We start from the raw sequence: 19,206 nt of genomic DNA on the forward strand, positions 1-19,206 counted from the left end.
ACGAAAGCGAAACAGTGCGCGGACGAGCATGCAGACGCGCAGTCGGTCACTGCCAGTCTGTGCGATCGCTGCATTGAGGCTTCATCCTCTTACGCTAAATGTAGTTATAGAAACACTATAAGAACATATTTCACATAGTTTGCTCTCAGCCTTTACCTATCTTTCACGCAAGAAACTGGTTCGGGAGACTCCATCTCGGCGACCGCGCGCACTGGCGTTCACTGTACGTATTCGGTAAAGAGATGGCGTCTGTAAACGATTCTGCGCTTTCAGTTTGCCGAAGATTATTATTTATACAGTAAAAAACTTCGTTCGTTTCATAAGTACTTACAGAAATGTCCGGGAGAGCTCGCGCGTGGTGTTTTCAGTGAGCGCTGACAGCAAAACCTATGAGAAGCGGGCCGCGTGATCCCTCATACTACGCCAGCGAGGCGCTTCCGATAGGTGGCGACTCCGTAACTCCTCGCCGCCAATATATTTTTCTAGTTACTGGTTCAGAGTTCCCCTAGCACGTATTTAATTCGGTTTGAGTGGAGTATTGTTCTGGTTACCGCGACATGACCCGATTTTCAGAAATTCCGATAAACGTAAAATTAACAACTGTTATTTTTCGGTTTTCAGTCATGATTACAACCGCGCACGCAAGGTAACCACGAAAACGAAAAATGACAGGTCTGCCCCTGTGCTCTTTACATATTTGATTTGAATTCAAGACAGAGCTGCGCTTGGGCGTTTGTTTTATATGCATCTGTGCTTTTTTTTAATACTGAGAAAGCAATCGTGCGCAACACGGGACACGAATTTCGGTGGGGCTGTACTATGTGGCTATAACGGCCACCATAGCTGTACTCCATGTCGTGACACGGCCGTCTTTGCCATCCGTAGTCCTGCTACAAGGCATAGGCCTGATATTTAACTCTGTATACGAGAAGCTGAATCGTCAGCGTCGAGTTTTTTTGTCGTGTTACATTAAAATCCCAAGGCCCAACCAAACTGTAAGATGTTGGTTTTTTGGTGCTACTTGCAAGTTGTTACTTAAGACCACACAAACACGTCTGGGTAATTCATAATATTAATTATTATTATGACTGAGGAGAGCCAGAATTTCTAGCCAGAGGCATGCAGAGCTTAAGGTTTATTTGCTGCCCATAAACAAAAACTAAAGCCAGATTCGATATTGCCTCTGCCATGCATAAAACTAGGCGCCGTCATTAAATCGTCTATATTTTTTCATTTCATTTCATTTTTATTTCCTTAAAGACCCCCTGCAGGGGGTTTTACATAAGGGGTGGGTTTAACGTGAGAAAGTAAAACATTCTTTTTTTTTCATGATGACAGGTGGGATGTAACTTTTTCTAGGAAGGTTGATGGACAGGTGATGGCTACAATTTCATGGGGAAGGTCGTTCCAGTCGCTTGCTGTTCGGAGGAAGAATGACTGGGAAAATGTAGTCGTACGGGCACGTTGGCGTGAGACTTTCAGCGGATGACCAATTCGGCGAGATGTGCGTGATGGCGGTGCGCTGATGTATGGATGCTGTCTGAGGTGGGAATAATAAAATTTGTGAAATAGGCACAGGCTAGAAATACGGCGACGGAGGGAAAGACTGCATAATTGGGACTGTAGCTTGAGAGATGAAACACTGATATAGGATGAGTATGAGCGGTGAATGAAACGGGCGGCTCTGTTTTGCACAGCTTCTAATGAGTCGATGAGGTAAGCTTGCTGTGGATTCCAGATGGCAGATGCATACTCAAGTTTTGGCCTGATTAATGATTTATAAGCAAGTAGCTTTACATTTTGAGGGGCGTCGTGAAGATGACGTTTAAGAAAGCCTAGTTTTTTATTCGCAGATGATATTAGCTTTGTTACGTGCTCGCGCCATGATAAGTCATTGCTGATAGTGATACCGAGGTAAGTATAGGACGAAACGAGTTCGACAGGGGAATCGGAAATCTTGTATGTAAATAAATGCGGGTTGTGACGACGATGAAAAGACATGAGTTTGCACTTATTAGGATTAAGCGTCATCAACCAGTGATTGCACCATGATTGAATGCGGTTAAGATTGTCCAGAAGGGATTCTTGATCAGCGGTATTAGTAATTGGGGCATAAATAACGCAATCGTCGGCGAACAGACGGACATGACATGATAAGTTTTGTGGTAGATCATTAATATAAATTAAGAATAGGAGGGGGCCAAGGACAGTTCCCTGAGGAACGCCCGATGTTACTGGTAGACGGTTAGAGGTGTAGTTGTTAATAGTAACGGACTGTGAACGATGTGTGAGGAATTCTTTTAACCATGCAATAATTTCTCGATGCAAGTTTAGTGTGGACAGTTTTAAGAGTAGACGTTGATGAGGTACCTTATCGAATGCTTTGGCAAAGTCTAAAAAGATGGCGTCAGTTTGTAAGTTAGCATCAAGGTTGGAATGAAGATCGTGAAGAAAGATGGCAAGCTGTGTCTCACATGATAAGCCTTTTCTAAATCCATGTTGGCATGGAGTGAAAAAATTTATAGAGTCTAGATGCTGCATTATCTGGGAGTAGATGACGTGTTCCATTAGTTTACAAGGGATGCTAGTTAGGGAAATGGGGCGATAGTTGAGTGGAGAGTCTCTGTTACCTGATTTGAAAACAGGAACGACCTTCCCCATCTTCCAGTCTTCTGGGATGATACCTGTGGCGAGTGACTGAGAGAACAATAGGCATAAAAACTTGGATGAAATGTCCTTAGTGTTTTTGAGAAACTTAGTGTTAATTTCGTCCGTTCCGGCTGACGATGAAATTTTCAATTTGTCGATTGCGCACGAAATGCCATTTGGATGAAAAATTATGGCTGGCATTGCTAGTTCAGTAATGGAGGGTGGTGCAAGGAATGTATCTTCAGGTTCTTTCGTGAATACGGATGAAAAGGCAGTATTAAATATATTGGCACACTGAGCATCACTAACAGAGTCGCCGTTATCATTAGTAAGGGTGATGTCGTGCGATTGCTGGGGATTTATCACGTTCCAAAATTTTCTCGGGTTAGTTGTTATCATTTTGGGTAAGTCGTTATGAAGAAAGAAACGTTTCGCGCTTTTCACTGCTGTCAAGTACGCATCTTCAGCGCTGTAGTATTTTTCCCATGCAGAAGAGCTGGGTCTAAGTTTAGCTGCACGGTACAGCCGCTGCTTTTTATTTTTTAGTCTTTTGAGCGTTGTATTGAACCAAGGATTTTGGGAATCAGAGTTGATAGTGCACTTTGGAATGTATCTGCTCGTTAGATCACTAATTTTGCGTTTGAAGATGGACCAATTTTCGTCGACAGTATGCTGATGGAAGTGAAGTTCAAAAGTGGGTAAGAGGGAGTTTAATTCATTATTTATTGCTACGTAGTCGGCCTTATCGTAAAGCTTTATTGTTTTTTTGGACACTTTCCTTCGAACGGGAGTAATGTTAAATGAGGCGTGAATAACTTTATGGTCACTGATTTCCCTCAGGTAAGTAATAGAAGCTAAGGTCTCGGGATGACTAGTTAGAATGAGATCAAGGGTGTTTTGTGAAGTCTCTGTGATGCGAGTTGGCTCAGTTATTAGCTGTGAAAGATTAAAATTGAGACATACGTCGACGAATTCTCGAGGCTCTTGAGAAACGGTTACATGAGGTTGGTGCCAGTTTATAGAAGGGTAGTTAAAGTCACCGAAAAGAATAATTCGTGCACTTGGATACCTAGTTGTTAATTGTAGCAAAACACTGTTAAACTCACGCGGGAAGTCAGGGCTATTATGTGGCGCTCGATAGCAGACACCAATTAGTGTTGTTATTGGCGCAGTGCGGCAAATGAGCCACATAGTTTAAGGTGAGATGTGATGTTGACAAGCGAGAATGGTAGTTCACGATTAACGGCGACTAAAACACCGCCCCCTCGAGAACCCTTGCGGTCGTTGCGAAAGAGGCGAAAATTTGGCAAATCATGCAGAACTTCAGAATCGCTGATGTTTTCGTTGAGCCACGTTTCTGTTAGTACCAGTATGTTGCTTCCGGACGACGATACAAGGTTAGATACAAGGTCTCGTTTGGGAAGGAAGCTGCGTATATTTGTGAAAATGACGGAAAGGCAAAGGGTGGGTCGGGAGTTGGTTCTAGGATGACAAGCTGATAGAGGGTATTGTGGGGACTGGCGCCGAAAAGTTATCTGCTATGCGAATTCCTTCACTGTGTTAGTCGTTTCGTCGAAGAAGTAGCGCTTGGGCCCGATATGAAGCGTTTTATAGCGGAGCGAGAATTTATTAGTTTTTTCTTTTGCAAATGAAACCAAGTGCTTTCGAATATTTTGGACGCGGCGGGTATAATCTTCACCTACACTGAATTTCGTTCCTTTAAATTTGGGCCCTTTAGATAGAATGGTTTCCTTTGCCTTGGATGATATGAATTTGACAATGATAGGGCGTAGATGGTTTGGGGTATGACGGCCGAGCCGGTGGGCACGCTCTATATCTTTGGGATCCAAGGCTATTTCCAGGTGTTCTAAACAATGATCAGTGATAATTTTTTCAGACTCGGCATATGTTTCACGGGGGGATGAGTCAGGCAGACCGTAGAAAATTAGGTTGTTCCTGCGGGAGCGGTTTTCGGAATCGTCAAGACGAAGCTGCAAGTCTTGAACCAAAAGAGCTGTCTGGCTAACTGTTGACTGAATGATTTCAACGTCTGATGTAAATGTAGACCGATTCTGGAAACGTTCTTCGAGATCAGTGAGGCGGGTATTGAAATCGCATATCGCTCTGTCGATTGAAAGCATACGTCCTTTTATATCTTGCAGGTCAGAGATTAGTGTTGCCTGGCCATCAGGCAGCTTTTTCAATTCAGCCAGAACGACATTCAATTTGTCTGGTCCAGGGTTAGTTTCAATATCACCAGCAAGGAGTAATAGGGACCGTACATTATGGCAACATTCGGCACAAATAGCGGTCAAACACTTCGGGCTCGGCAGCTGTATCAGGAAATAATTACTGGATTTTTTAGTAAATAGACTGACCGGTTCACCAACCTGCATGATGAAGAGAGCCAGATTCGATAACCGTGCCGTGGCACAGCTGCCGAGCCCACAGATTGCGTGAGGTGATTGCTGGTCCTTTATAGGTGGCTTGGCAAGTGATGTTGCTGCTGATTGTGTTTCCCAGTTGAAGTCGAGGGTCCAGTTTTGCACGTGCGGTAAATGGGCAGAGTCGGCGATGGCGCTGATGAAGCGGTGGCTGTCTTCGACGGCGCTCCAAGAAAACTCGGCTGGGGACCAGGAGGTGTCCAGGAGGGTCCGGGAGCCGTCGAAGAACACGGTAAGCAGAAGGCAAGCGGAGGCGTGAAAGGGCACCTGCATGATGAAGAGAGCCAGATTCGATAACCGTGCCGTGGCACAGCTGCCGAGCCCACCATTGTTTAGTTTCAGCCAATGTCGTCTTCTCTACAATCCACTGCGGATGTCAAATCTCCCTGGGGAATATGCCATTTCGAGTTGTGAAGGAAACAGCCAGTCTGCAAGTTCGGAATGGAATACTACAACAAGACTCAGGGAGAAAAAGTCTAGGTATGTTACATGGATGCGCTTGCAAACACTTCACTCTCATGCAGATATCCAGCAGCCTTCCAACTCAGATTGTGTGCAAGCAGTGTAAAGAGGATACTTCGCGATGGCTGTTTTTAACTTATTTTCCCTTATACAATGCCCCTTTCAGGGCCGTCAGGTTGTTCCTAGTAAATGAATAGATTTAGGAAAAGACCATTATGGCTGTGTACCAGGCACATAGCCAGTGGTTGGAGTGGCCCAGTCGCCCAAGAAATCTTCAGTTTTGCTGGGACGTCCTTTACCACCTCTCCCACCTGCGGCGTTTTCCCTTCCAACTCCCCCCCCCCCTCATTCAGTAGCTGCGAGCCAAACAAAATCTTGGCTACTTGCCTGGTGTGAACTATAGAAGCATGTCACTGTTGTTGTTTGTACTTACCAAAGCCGCATGATGTTACAGTTGACCTGTGTGTCTTTTAACATGCATGTAAAAACACCAGAAATAAATATACTTTATTTAATTTACAGCATTCAAGCACCACTGACCACTGAGTGGCCGAAGGAGGTGTACGAGAAAAAGTGAATGAACCTCCAAGGCGCAAAAAAGAGGGTTCATGAGACTTTTCCCCTTTGCGTAGAACGGCTATGTACTACGCACCATACTAACGACTGATGCACCATACATCACGTCGCATGTTTTCGTGACATGATGGGCCAAAACTAGACAGCTCAACATTGACAGTTTCGAGTTTCACGATACTAAAGTACATGTTGAGACTAATTGAAAAATACTAGCTGATAAATGCTAAGTTTAGACGATTGCCTATTTTCTTGTGCATTCCTGTTCCTTATGCAACCTCTTTTTATATCTCTATTCCCATAGGGTGCCATTGAAAAATGTTTTAAGTCTGGATAGTGAAACAGCTCCCTCAAGTCACTAGTATAAGTATGTATACCTAAAACATTTCGCTGAAAGGGTAGTTCTCATAATTGCCCTCGAAAATGGTCAGTTTACCCAGCCTTTAATTCCAGTCTCAACTGTTGAAGTACTCTTGGCGAAATTGCTCTACTGTGTAGGTAACCATGCTTCACATTTTCAAAATAAACTCTTGGTGCACATTAGGCATTCTCTCAAATGTGCTTTATGCACAGTCGATGCATATTACAAGCACACTGCTGAACTTTTCTTGAAGTAACCACCAGACAAAAATGTAATAACATGTTTTCATATACAATAGCTGCTATATTAAAATGTTAAAAGGAAAGTATAAAAGCAAGCACTTTCATGGAAGTACAGAAGGAATGCAACTTTACAAACAGTTTTATACACATACATTGAAAGCACAAGCCTAAAAATATAGTTTTATAGAGTCAATGAATTGAGTCACCGACGCGAAACATTAAGGCAGTATTTCTACACATACACAGCCGTTGCCAATGTTGCAATTACATGACTATAATGGAGTCTAGTATAAAACTTAGCATATTAATCTTAAAAGCTCCAAACATTCTAAAACATATTTACACAGATTTAAAACACTCTGCTTAAGCTCAAGTTATGCATGGTAAAAATTTAGTTTTGTAAAGTATGTAATTCCTTAAAAAAATGAAAAAAAAAACACTGAGTGGCAATCTTTAACGTTTTCGCCTGACCCTTTCCTAGCAGCCCGAGCCAAAGCTCCTGTGAAGAATCAACGAATCAATGGCAGAGTGACAGCACACTATAGGCGCCTTCTCTTTGGAAGAGGCTTCAGAGACGAGTATCGCTTTGTCGGTAAGCCCCGAATGTGAAGGCCAGAACTCTGTGGCACAGATTCAGCCAACTTACGGAATGTGACTTGCAATAAGCCCCTAGCCTCCAACAGTGTTTGAACGTGGGTACGGCGGCAACGTGTGGGCTATGTGCTCAAACAAGTTTCTGCCTTTTCAACAGGCGCTTCTCATCTGTGCTTCCTTCCATGGGAGTGCACGGAGCATGCGCCTGACCGATCCGGCTGCTGCCAATGATTCTGCCGAATTGGAACTTCGCCCGTGGATTACCAACAACCTCGACTCCAGGAACCAAGGTGCAACAGCGCCGTGGGAAGACAGTATAAAGCAAGCACCCTTGCCGGCAGCATCCAGTGGGCACGGCGGCAACGTGTGGGCTATGTGCTCAAACAAGTTTCTGCCTTTTCAACAGGCGCTTCTCATCTGTGCTTCCTTCCATGGGAGTGCACGGAGCATGCGCCTGACCGATCCGGCTGCTGCCAATGATTCTGCCGAATTGGAACTTCGCCCGTGGATTATCAACAACCTCGACTCCAGGAACCAAGGTGCAACAGCGCCGTGGGAAGACAGTATAAAGCAAGCACCCTTGCCGGCAGCATCCAGTGGGCACGGCGGCAACGTGTGGGCTATGTGCTCAAACAAGTTTCTGCCTTTTCAACAGGCGCTTCTCATCTGTGCTTCCTTCCATGGGAGTGCACGGAGCATGCGCCTGACCGATCCGGCTGCTGCCAATGATTCTGCCGAATCGGAACTTCGCCCGTGGATTATCAACAACCTCGACTCCAGCAGGAACCAAGGTGCAACAGCGCCGTGGGAAGACAGTATAAAGCAAGCACCCTTGCCGGCAGCATCCAGTGGGCACGGCGGCAACGTGTGGGCTATGTGCTCAAACAAGTTTCTGCCTTTTCAACAGGCGCTTCTCATCTGTGCTTCCTTCCATGGGAGTGCACGGAGCATGCGCCTGACCGATCCGGCTGCTGCCAATGATTCTGCCGAATTGGAACTTCGCCCGTGGATTACCAACAACCTCGACTCCAGCAGGAACCAAGGTGCAACAGCGCCGTGGGAAGACAGTATAAAGCAAGCACCCTTGCCGGCAGCATCCAGTGGGCACGGCGGCAACGTGTGGGCTATGTGCTCAAACAAGTTTCTGCCTTTTCAACAGGCGCTTCTCATCTGTGCTTCCTTCCATGGGAGTGCACGGAGCATGCGCCTGACCGATCCGGCTGCTGCCAATGATTCTGCCGAATCGGAACTTCGCCCGTGGATTATCAACAACCTCGACTCCAGCAGGAACCAAGGTGCAACAGCGCCGTGGGAAGACAGTGTAAAGCAAGCACCCTTGCCGGCAGCATCCAGTGGGCACGGCGGCAACGTGTGGGCTATGTGCTCAAACAAGTTTCTGCCTTTTCAACAGGCGCTTCTCATCTGTGCTTCCTTCCATGGGAGTGCACGGAGCATGCGCCTGACCGATCCGGCTGCTGCCAATGATTCTGCCGAATTGGAACTTCGCCCGTGGATTATCAACAACCTCGACTCCAGGAACCAAGGTGCAACAGCGCCGTGGGAAGACAGTATAAAGCAAGCACCCTTGCCGGCAGCATCCAGTGGGCACGGCGGCAACGTGTGGGCTATGTGCTCAAACAAGTTTCTGCCTTTTCAACAGGCGCTTCTCATCTGTGCTTCCTTCCATGGGAGTGCACGGAGCATGCGCCTGACCGATCCGGCTGCTGCCAATGATTCTGCCGAATCGGAACTTCGCCCGTGGATTATCAACAACCTCGACTCCAGCAGGAACCAAGTTGCAACAGCGCCGTGGGAAGACAGTATAAAGCAAGCACCCTTGCCGGCAGCATCCAGTGGGCACGGCGGCAACGTGTGGGCTATGTGCTCAAACAAGTTTCTGCCTTTTCAACAGGCGCTTCTCATCTGTGCTTCCTTCCATGGGAGTGCACGGAGCATGCGCCTGACCGATCCGGCTGCTGCCAATGATTCTGCCGAATTGGAACTTCGCCCGTGGATTATCAACAACCTCGACTCCAGGAACCAAGGTGCAACAGCGCCGTGGGAAGACAGTATAAAGCAAGCACCCTTGCCGGCAGCATCCAGTGGGCACGGCGGCAACGTGTGGGCTATGTGCTCAAACAAGTTTCTGCCTTTTCAACAGGCGCTTCTCATCTGTGCTTCCTTCCATGGGAGTGCACGGAGCATGCGCCTGACCGATCCGGCTGCTGCCAATGATTCTGCCGAATCGGAACTTCGCCCGTGGATTATCAACAACCTCGACTCCAGCAGGAACCAAGGTGCAACAGCGCCGTGGGAAGACAGTATAAAGCAAGCACCCTTGCCGGCAGCATCCAGAGGGCACGGCGGCAACGTGTGGGCTATGTGCTCAAACAAGTTTCTGCCTTTTCAACAGGCGCTTCTCATCTGTGCTTCCTTCCATGGGAGTGCACGGAGCATGCGCCTGACCGATCCGGCTGCTGCCAATGATTCTGCCGAATTGGAACTTCGCCCGTGGATTACCAACAACCTCGACTCCAGGAACCAAGGTGCAACAGCGCCGTGGGAAGACAGTATAAGGCAATCACCCTTGCCGGCAGCATCCAGTGGGCACGACGGCAACGTGTGGGCTATGTGCTCAAACTAGTTTCTGCTTTTTCAACAGGTCAGTTCATATTCGAGCTATAGGAGCGACAATCGCTTTCTCGTAGTGCTGCCGTGCCCACGGTTGTTGTCTTCTGCTTTTGCATCACTGTGTCTGCTGTTGTCGGGGGACGTTGAGACGAATCCTGGACCTGAAATAAAAATACTTGTACAAGAGTTGTGTGAAGGCCAAAAGGCCATTGAGGCCAACCTAAGCGGCCTAGGCGAGAGACTTAAGGCGCTGAAAGAGATTGTACAGCTTTTTAAGGACCAAGCGGCAAGTCTTGCTGAGCTAAAGGAGACAAACGATAGGCTGAATTCAGCTTTATAAAAACATGAAGAAAAACTGGCTGACTTAGAAGATAGAATGCGGCGAAACAATCTAATGGTGTTTGGGATATCGGAGAATGTCAATGAAACTTCAGAAGACTTTGAAAAAAAAAGTTGTTGTAGAATTATTCAAGAAAAAGCTCGGTCTTAACTTGAAAACTATAGAGCGGATGCACAGAATCGGAAAGCCGCATAAGAACGAATCCGCAGAAGAAACCTTGAAGCCTTGTCCAGTAATACTGAAGCTTTATGATTATAGGGAAAAAGAAAAGGTTTTTCAAAACTGCGCAAAACTGAAAGGAAGTGGTGTTTCTGTTGGCGACGACTATTCAAAAGAAACACCGAATAAGCGCAGGCTACTCTGGAAGTCTGCCTTGAAAAAAAAGAAGGAGGTTCGCGCGTGCGCCTGAACCGCGACAGGCTTACTGTAGATAACAATGTCTACGTATGGGATTATTCCAAGAACTGCCGTGCCAAGATACGGCGATTTCCGAAAGCTAAATTGACACACTCAAATACTACACCGACAGATAGTAACCATTGAACCAATACCATCTTCCAGGAAACTGTCTTTCGACTTATAAACCTAAATGCTTGAAGCCTCTCGAATAAAGTCGGCGATATAGAACATGTACTAGCCAGTTATGACCCCCATGTGGTCATTGTTAGCGAAACATTGCTGCGACCAGAAATACAAGATAGCGAGTTGTTACCTCCAGGTTATAAGATATTACGTAATGATAGAGAAACTACGGGAGGAGGAGTTGCAATAATAATACAGGAAAACATTGAATGTGTAAAGATGAACGGTATCCCAAATCACGAGAGCGCTTGGTGCCAAATCAAACTGGGAACTACTTCAGTCATAATAGGAGCAATCTATAGATCCCCTAACGCATCCATACAATATTTAGAGGCCATCCAACACTACTTAGAAAAACAAAAAGAGCGAAACCAAAGGATCATAATTGCCGGGGATTTTCACTTGCCAGGGGTTGACTGGAACTGGATTACTATACAGTCACGGGAAAGAGCTGACTGCGAAGTGTTGCTCGATATTGCTTTCGCTAACGATTTAACAGAGGTAGTGCAGGAAAGCTTTCGAAAAACGGGAACAGTACAGTCCATATTGGACTTAGTATTTCTTGATGGACGGTTTGACAGTTATCAGGTAGCAGTTGAAGCTGGCATATCAGACCATCATCTTGTATTTGTACAAATCAAAACGAAGGTTCCGGCAACAAATCCTAAAGAATGCACTACGCACATTCCCAATTTTGATAAAGCTGACGACACGAGCATCATTGATTATTTGTCGTTTCATCTAGGCAGCCTAAGCTCTGACGATGACGTCAATGTGTTGTGGGCAAGATTCAAAACCATTATCTTGCACTGCGTAAACTCATTCGTTCCAATAAGGAAAAAGAGAAGAAATAAAAGAAACCCCTGGATAACACGAGAGATCGTTCGCCTGAAGCGAAAAATAGGAAGACAAAGGAAAGTAAAAAATCGTGAAAAGATATCTAACCTATCAGCACAGCTTCGAATAAAGCTTTGGCAAGCAAAAAAGAAATACTACGAGGAAACCCTTCCTAACTTCATGGTATCTTCTCCGCAAAAGTTTTGGCGTCACTTGTCGCAAACCACTCAAAGCCAATACAGCATTGTTGCTAACAACGAAATCATAACTGACTGTTCAACTATTGCGTCTTACCATAACCAGTTATTCCAATGTGTCTTTTCAAATGTTTCTAATTCTACTGCTCCAACTACAGTAACATCATTCTCAGACGTGTCAGATATGCCAGATGTACGAATTAGCTATGAAGGATTACTATCGCTGCTGCTAAATATCATTGAACATAAATCTGTAGGCCCGGATGGAATTCCAAATGCCTTTTTGCGAAGATACGCTGAATGGGTTGCGAGATACCTAGAAGTTATCTTTAATGCATCTTTGCAACAAAAACAGGTCCCAGACGACTGGCTTGTTGCGAAAGTTATCCCGATACACAAAACCGGTGACAAGCAGCAAATTGAAAATTATCGGCCAATTTCTTTAACATGCGTCTGCTGCAAACTCCTCGAACATATAATATCGAAAGCAATATATAAGTACTTAGAAGGTAAGAAAGCACTACATTCGAACCAACATGGCTTCCGGCAAAAACTGTCAACTATCACACAGCTGGTTGAAACCATCCACGACTTTTCAAAAGCAATTGTTTCAAAAGCGCTATTGTTTCTTACATCACACAATGTTAACAAATGCACTAAGGCTGTTGTCAATTTTGTACGTATATTTTCTTACTGATCCCTACTGTATTTTTTGCCCTTGTACGTTCACAAATTTCGCAATGTATTCCAATGTTTCTAGTATTTCTCGGCGTTTGTCATGATTAAGCTGTTTCTCGTCATACTGTCATGTGGGGCGTGATGGGGTTTTTTCAAGCCGCTGCATGCGGCTTTTACCCTTACGTCCGCTCTCATTCTGTATTCTGTGGAAAGAGAGAAATAAAGATTATTATGCCTTCTAATAGATAACGGAAAACAGGTTGATGCAATATGCCTTGATTTCTCAAAAGCTTTTGATAGGGTCCCTCATAATGAATTAATTATCAAATTGAAACAGCTTGGAATAAATAACAATATAGTGGAATGATTAGGTCATATTTATCAGGTAGGACGCAGTACGTGGACGTAAACGGCTACCAGTCCGATCGTTTATCTGTCACTTCAGGCGTTCCTCAAGGGTCTGTCCTTGGACCGATATTATTTCTCGCTTATATTATTGATATTTGTTCAGATATTAATGAAAACGTAACTGTGCGACTGTTCGCCGACGACTCTTTAATTTATCGAGAGATATGTAACCACAAGGATAAAAAAATGCTCAGTGAGGCACTGGCGTCTGTTGAAGAATGGTGTGAAAGATGGAAAATGCAAGTAAATAAAGAAAAAGCTGTTGTTTTACGTGTTACAAACAAGGTTAAGCAGGTCCTAAATTTTGATTATCAACTAAGTTCCACTGTGCTAACTACCGTTAACAAATGTAAATACTTAGGAGTAACAATATCTGAAGACTTCTACTGGACTCAACATATCACTAATATTTGCTCTACCGCTGAAAAAAAGCTATGGTTCTTACGTCGCAAATTAAAACTCGCTCCAGCCCCCGTAAAGCTAACAGCGTATTTAACAATAGTAAGGCCTACACTGGAATATGCAAGCATTATATGGGACCCCTACCAAAAAGGATTAATTCATAAAATTGAGCGAGTGCAAAGAAGGGCGGCTAGATTTATTCTTTCAAGGTACTCCCGTACTGATTCTGTGACAGAGATGTTGAAAGAACTAAATTTACCCCCCCTCTTGGAGCACCGTCGCATAGCCAGACCTAAATTGTTGTTTTTGCTTTCTCGAAATTTATTTAACTTAAATTTGATGCAGCGCAGTACCTAATTCCGCGTCAAGTCCGGAGGCTACGAGGTGACCACCACAACAACTTTCTAGTATGTCAATCTCGTCTGAATACATACACATACTCGTTTTTTCCTAGAACCATAAGAGACCTGAACGATTTATCGAATGCCATATGTGATTCTGAAACTGTAGAACATTTTGAAACCGAAGTTACAAAATATTTTCTAAATGGAACCTCATGATCTAAAATTTCTCGTGTAAGTTGTAGAATCTAGTATTGTTATATGTATAATGTTTCGATGTATATGATGTAATATGTATCATGTAAGTTGTAGTATGTAGTTCGTGATGCATTTTTCGGCTACACATTGCTGCTTTGTTTCACATAACGGTTGTTAAGTCAGATTTTGTATTATATTTATATATAATGGCACGCTGTGATTAAGTATTAGCTATACAGTGCTGCTTTCTGTAAGCCGTGATGCGTTTTGTGCCACTATTGCACCCCACCCCTGTAACGGCCCAATCGGCAAACAGTACCTGCAAATAAAAAAAAAATAAGAAACGTCGTGGCAGCAGTAAAGGAGGGAACTGCACTTTTCAAGTACCTCGGTTATACATTTGCGCAACTCCGAGACTGAGGGGACTGCTGTCCCAGGAACCATAGCAACCACAGGCTGTAAAGGCACTTGACAAACGCTTGGCTCATTGGCAAAGGGAATGTCCGGCTCTGATACTGCTGTACCAAGAGCCTGTGAAGACACTTCAGAAGGGCTGGGCTCATTGACAAGGGGAATCTCAGAACCTGTTTCTGATTCTATACAGCTTCTAAGTGTAATTTGCGGTCGACTGAGGTAACTCTGCGGAAGAGAGGAAACGCGCCACCTGTCGCTGTACTTAAAAACAACACAAAAGTGTTTGCATGGGTACATGTGCTTTCTCAAGTCGGGGATGGTACACGAAGGCTTGGTGATGTCGACTGTGTACACATCATCATCACTTCTTTCAGAATAAACCGAGAACATGCCTTCAGTGGGCAGCTCTTTCATGTATGTGTGGCTGTATGTATGTGTGCTGCCTCATGGAATTTCACTTCTGTGTCGGGAAGGTAGCCATGGACGACAGCTGTGATTAGGGACGTTAACGACCGTTTCCCACTGGGACTTTTCACATACTGTGCCTTCAACACCCTGTTTTGGGCCTCAATGCCGTTATTTGTGATCAAGACAACACCAAACTCCAGCCTGTAAGACATGACCCACAGCTCCTTTACAGACAGCCACACTATTTCAAAGTAACTGTGGGATTTTTCGTTTTTCCAATACTCTGAGGCAACAAGGACTTCAAATGCCTTGTCAAATTCATCCTGATTTGAAGCACTGGCTAAGCGTTTCATGAGTCTCAGGGCATCATCCGGATCGGATATACTGTTTTTCTTTCTGCGCAGCCACCTTTGCCATGCTTGTAGTCTATGGAAGTCACAGATGGAGATTTGACTCTCTGGAAACACTTGCTTGATGGCACTTATTTCTGCCTTGCTGCAATCTACCATCCAGTACTGTGGGGACCCGTTATCACACCACTGCTTGAAAACGTCTAAAACATCAGCGATACAGTGGGTCGTCTCAAACTGTACGATAAACACACCAGCTGGTGTGCATCCCGACGGTGTTTTCACAACAAGCAAGAAAAGTGGTAAGGCATAATCACTAGTCTTGTATGTTGCATCCAGGCAAACTACTGAGCCTCCATACTTTTTAAGCATGTTTCTCATGAACTTTGTCTGGAAGCTGAACAGCAACGCGTCTTCGCACTCGCTGGCAATGCTCTCTTCCACGTTGTTGAAGTCGTTGCTACCCACGCAGCTGCGTGCTGCATATGGCCGATAGAAAATTGAGGATGCGGGTTGCTCAGCCCTGATCTTTTCAATAAGGATGCTAGCATTTTCTTGATCGACTGTACTGAAGCGGTCTTTCTTAAAAACAGCTTGGATCTGGGTGCTGATTTGACGATGTGTTGGGAAAAAGGCCATGCAGCTGCTATCAGGCTTTTCCTTGTTTGCAAAAAGTACGTCGTGCACTTAATAGTGCAGACACTTTCTCACATCTGATACAGATGTAATTCTTTCCCTTGCCAACATTTGAATTCGCTCAGCAATGTTCCTGTCCATGTTTTGGCTAAAAGCTTCCATGTCCTCGAAACCATGTTTACAATGGGAACCGCAGTTGGCGATTTTAATGTATATCCCCGTCTCTTTGGCCACAGTCTGATGCTCTGCGTCAAGCACCTCCTGCAGCTGCTTGGCCTTGTCTGCTTTTAGCCGACCCTCTTTCGTCTGGCCGCATGGCTGGGGAAGGTCCACCTAGAAAGCTGGCATTGCTACGTATATTGAGCGTACTTTATGGTTCAAAACAGTGCGACAAGATGAGAAGAAAGTGAAGACGAGACAGAAGACAGCGCTGAACTAACAACTGGAAATTTATCTCCACTTGCCCATTATATATACAAGTGGGAAATACCAAAATAAGCACAGTTCGAAAGATAAAAGGAGTACAACACATACAGCCTCGGCTTGGATGCCCAGACTGTATGTGCTGTACTCTTTATCTTTCGCACAGTTTTTTTAATATTTCCCAATTGTACTTGTATATATACTGGAAATAGTGGAAATAAACTTTCTGTTGTTTGTTCAGTGCTGTCTTCTGTCTCGTCTTCACTTTGTCCTCATATTGGCACGCTGTTTTTAACCATAATGATCATTGCTGCTTGAGCTAGTTAACCAACTAGCTCAAACAAACCTTTCATTGAGCATACGTCAACCAAATCTAACGTGCCCCATCTTATGCCACGACAAATTTGCCTGCACTGCGCACCAAGAAAAGCCGATATTAGGGAGTTTTACCAGACCGTTCTTTAGCCCCGATAACGATACCATAACGATGCACAACGCGTGTTCAGGGCTGTCAGAGGGGAGAGAAGGCATCCGTATCGCATCCCTCTACTAAAACACCCTACTATCACCAGAAGTAGAAGCAATGATAGTGGACGTCAGCTACAAATTTCTGACGAGCCACTGCAAGGACAATCTAGTAATGTTTTCAAACTGCTTGTTTCGTGTCTGCTTGCAGACACAAACGCCATGATAAAGGTGCCCAGGAAATAACCTGCAAACATTTTTTACTTGTGGTTGCACATTACGTACCTGGAAATCTGGGTACAATTGAATCCACTCCAAATTCATTGTTGCTGCACACCCTTTCTTCTTTGTGCCTTGGAGGTTCATTCGCTTCTTCTCGTACACCTCCTTCGGCCAGTCAGTGGTGCTTGAACCCTGTAAATGAAATCAAGAATTTTTATTTCTGGTGTAAACCTAAAGTAGCCTAACCTAAAGTAACATAATGTAAATCCTCTTTACACGGCCTGTACACAATCTTTAATTTCGGAACGCTGCTGGATATCTGCATGAGACTGAAACGTTCGCAAGTGCATCATCATGTAACATAGCTGGTCTTTGTTTTTCTCTCGAGTCTTTTTGTAGTATTCCGTTCCAAATATGCAGACTTTGACGGTTTCTTTGACAACACCAAACGGTACATCGTCTAGAGAGATTCTGCGCACGGAGTGGATAATGGAGAAGATTACATTGGCTGAAAATAAACAATCAAGACGATTTAACGAAGGTGCCTAGATATATGCATGGCACAGGGCAATATCAAATCTAGTTTTAGCTTGTGAAATGTAATGGCAGCAAAGAAACTAAGATGCACTGCCTCTAGCAAGAAAATCTGGCTCTCCTCAACGAGCATAATAATTATAACTATTATTATTAATTACCCATACTTTTTGTATGGTTTTAAAAAGTGAGAACTTAAAAGCAGCACAAACATGCTAGTTTAGTCGGGCCTTGGGATTTTAATATAATACGACAAAAAGCTCGACGCTGCAGCTTCAGCTCATGTACAGAGTTCAACATCAGGCCTATGCATTGCTCTAGACGTCCAATTCACACTTCTAGCAGGACCACGGATGGCACACACGGGCGTGTCACGGCTTGGAATACACCCCCACCGCAAGTAGTGTCTCGTGTTGTTTCAATGATCAAAAAAAAGTGCAGAAGCATACAAAACAAACACCCAAGCGCAGCTCTGTCTTGAATTCAAATCAAATATGTAAGGAGCACAGGGGCAGACCTTTCATTTTTCGTTTTCGTGGTTACCTTGCGTGCGCGGTTGTAATCATGACTGAAAACCGAAAAATAACAGTTGTTAATTTGACGTTTATCGGAATTTCTGAAAATCGGGTCATGTCGCGGTAACCAGAACAATACTCCACTCAAACCGAATTAAATAGCTGCTAGGGGAACTCTGAACCGGTAACCAGAACAATATATAACCCCCTCTTCAAAAAGGCGAATCAAGATGAATAAATTGTCTAGTGTTGCGCACGAACCGCAACTGAAAACAAGTCGTTCTGCCAGGTTGAGTCCCTGGTTGAAATTACTACTTCGTTTTACAATGATAAATCTATGCGCAGAGCGAAACATTAAGAAGCAGTCGATACTACTTACATTTAGACGGCTTGTTCAGGTCTCTTGATGTCCGCACAGCATACCTCTCGTTGACGGCAGCCAAGGACCTTTCAAAAAGCCTAAGCTCATCGTCTGACTTCAGGTAGCCATGGGAGTAGCCGTCTTCATGATGTAACCCTTGGAGGTACTTTTCAATCACCATCTCTCGGTCAGGCTCGCTCAGCGTTGCATTCCGTGTGAAACAAAATGCACGCCGCAAATGTGATACGCGCGCCAACTTCTCGCTCACGTGGGGTGAGCTGATCCGAACTGAAGCGCCGCACACCGGCCGCGCCGCCAAAAAGAGGAGAAAAAGAAACGAAAATGGTGATACGTCATCGATGCGAGGCTGCACCCCTGCAGGGATTTGTTGTGAAAACTAGTGTTCCTATATATGCTCCCTGCGGGAGCATATACAGGAACACTAGTGAAAACAGTCGCACCCCGCTGGGACGATCGCGACGAGACGAGTTCGGGGGGGGGGGGGATGCTTTTCCACAGCTGGCATGACGTCACGTACATTTAGTGCTTCCTCGCGGCACGCGCGCCCAGCTGCAGCATAGAGGATTTGCTGGGACGATCGCGACGAGCCAAGTTGGGGCCCCGCTTTTCCACAGCTGGTATGACGTCACACATAGGTCACGCTAAAGGTCAATCATAGAGAAAGAAATTTCAACAAGAGTGGACACTCCCATAGAGCCCAGCGGCCGAATTGACCGTAGCACACCAAACGGATGTTATTGACTCCTTCCGGTATCGGTTTTGGGCGCGCGCGTTTTGAACACCAGTTGGTACGCGCCACGCCGGCCCCGCTGCTCGGCGCGGCATTCATTTTTTTTTTTTCGCTTCTGCTGAACCTCGCGTGGCCTTGGCGTGGAATCGTTTCATTATTAAGTAGAAATGATGGCGATTGAGCTTTAC

The 19,206-nt window shown here is 45.0% G+C and overlaps 1 protein-coding gene across 2 annotated transcripts in view; it reads right to left on the reverse strand.

Annotated features, from left to right (window-relative positions):
- LOC135909884 (uncharacterized) overlaps positions 1–18,736 on the reverse strand; it is a 234,741-nt gene extending 216,005 nt beyond the window's left edge. The window contains exons 1-3 of one of the 2 annotated variants that reach the window (XM_070529808.1): positions 18,286–18,736; positions 16,921–17,049; positions 5,040–5,360 (exon numbers count right to left, since the gene is read on the reverse strand). In XM_070529808.1, coding sequence (XP_070385909.1) covers positions 5,040–5,360; positions 16,921–17,001 — 402 coding nt within the window. In that variant the 5' untranslated portion in view covers positions 17,002–17,049; positions 18,286–18,736. Of the gene's footprint in view, positions 1–3,359; positions 5,361–16,920; positions 17,050–18,285 lie in introns of those variants that run through there. The other variant, XM_065441914.2, reaches the window with a different exon arrangement.
- Between the last annotated feature and the right edge of the window lie 470 nt (positions 18,737–19,206).

The sequence above is a fragment of the Dermacentor albipictus genome, unplaced genomic scaffold (genome assembly GCF_038994185.2).
Source record: "Dermacentor albipictus isolate Rhodes 1998 colony unplaced genomic scaffold, USDA_Dalb.pri_finalv2 scaffold_31, whole genome shotgun sequence".
NCBI lineage: Eukaryota > Metazoa > Arthropoda > Arachnida > Ixodida > Ixodidae > Dermacentor > Dermacentor albipictus.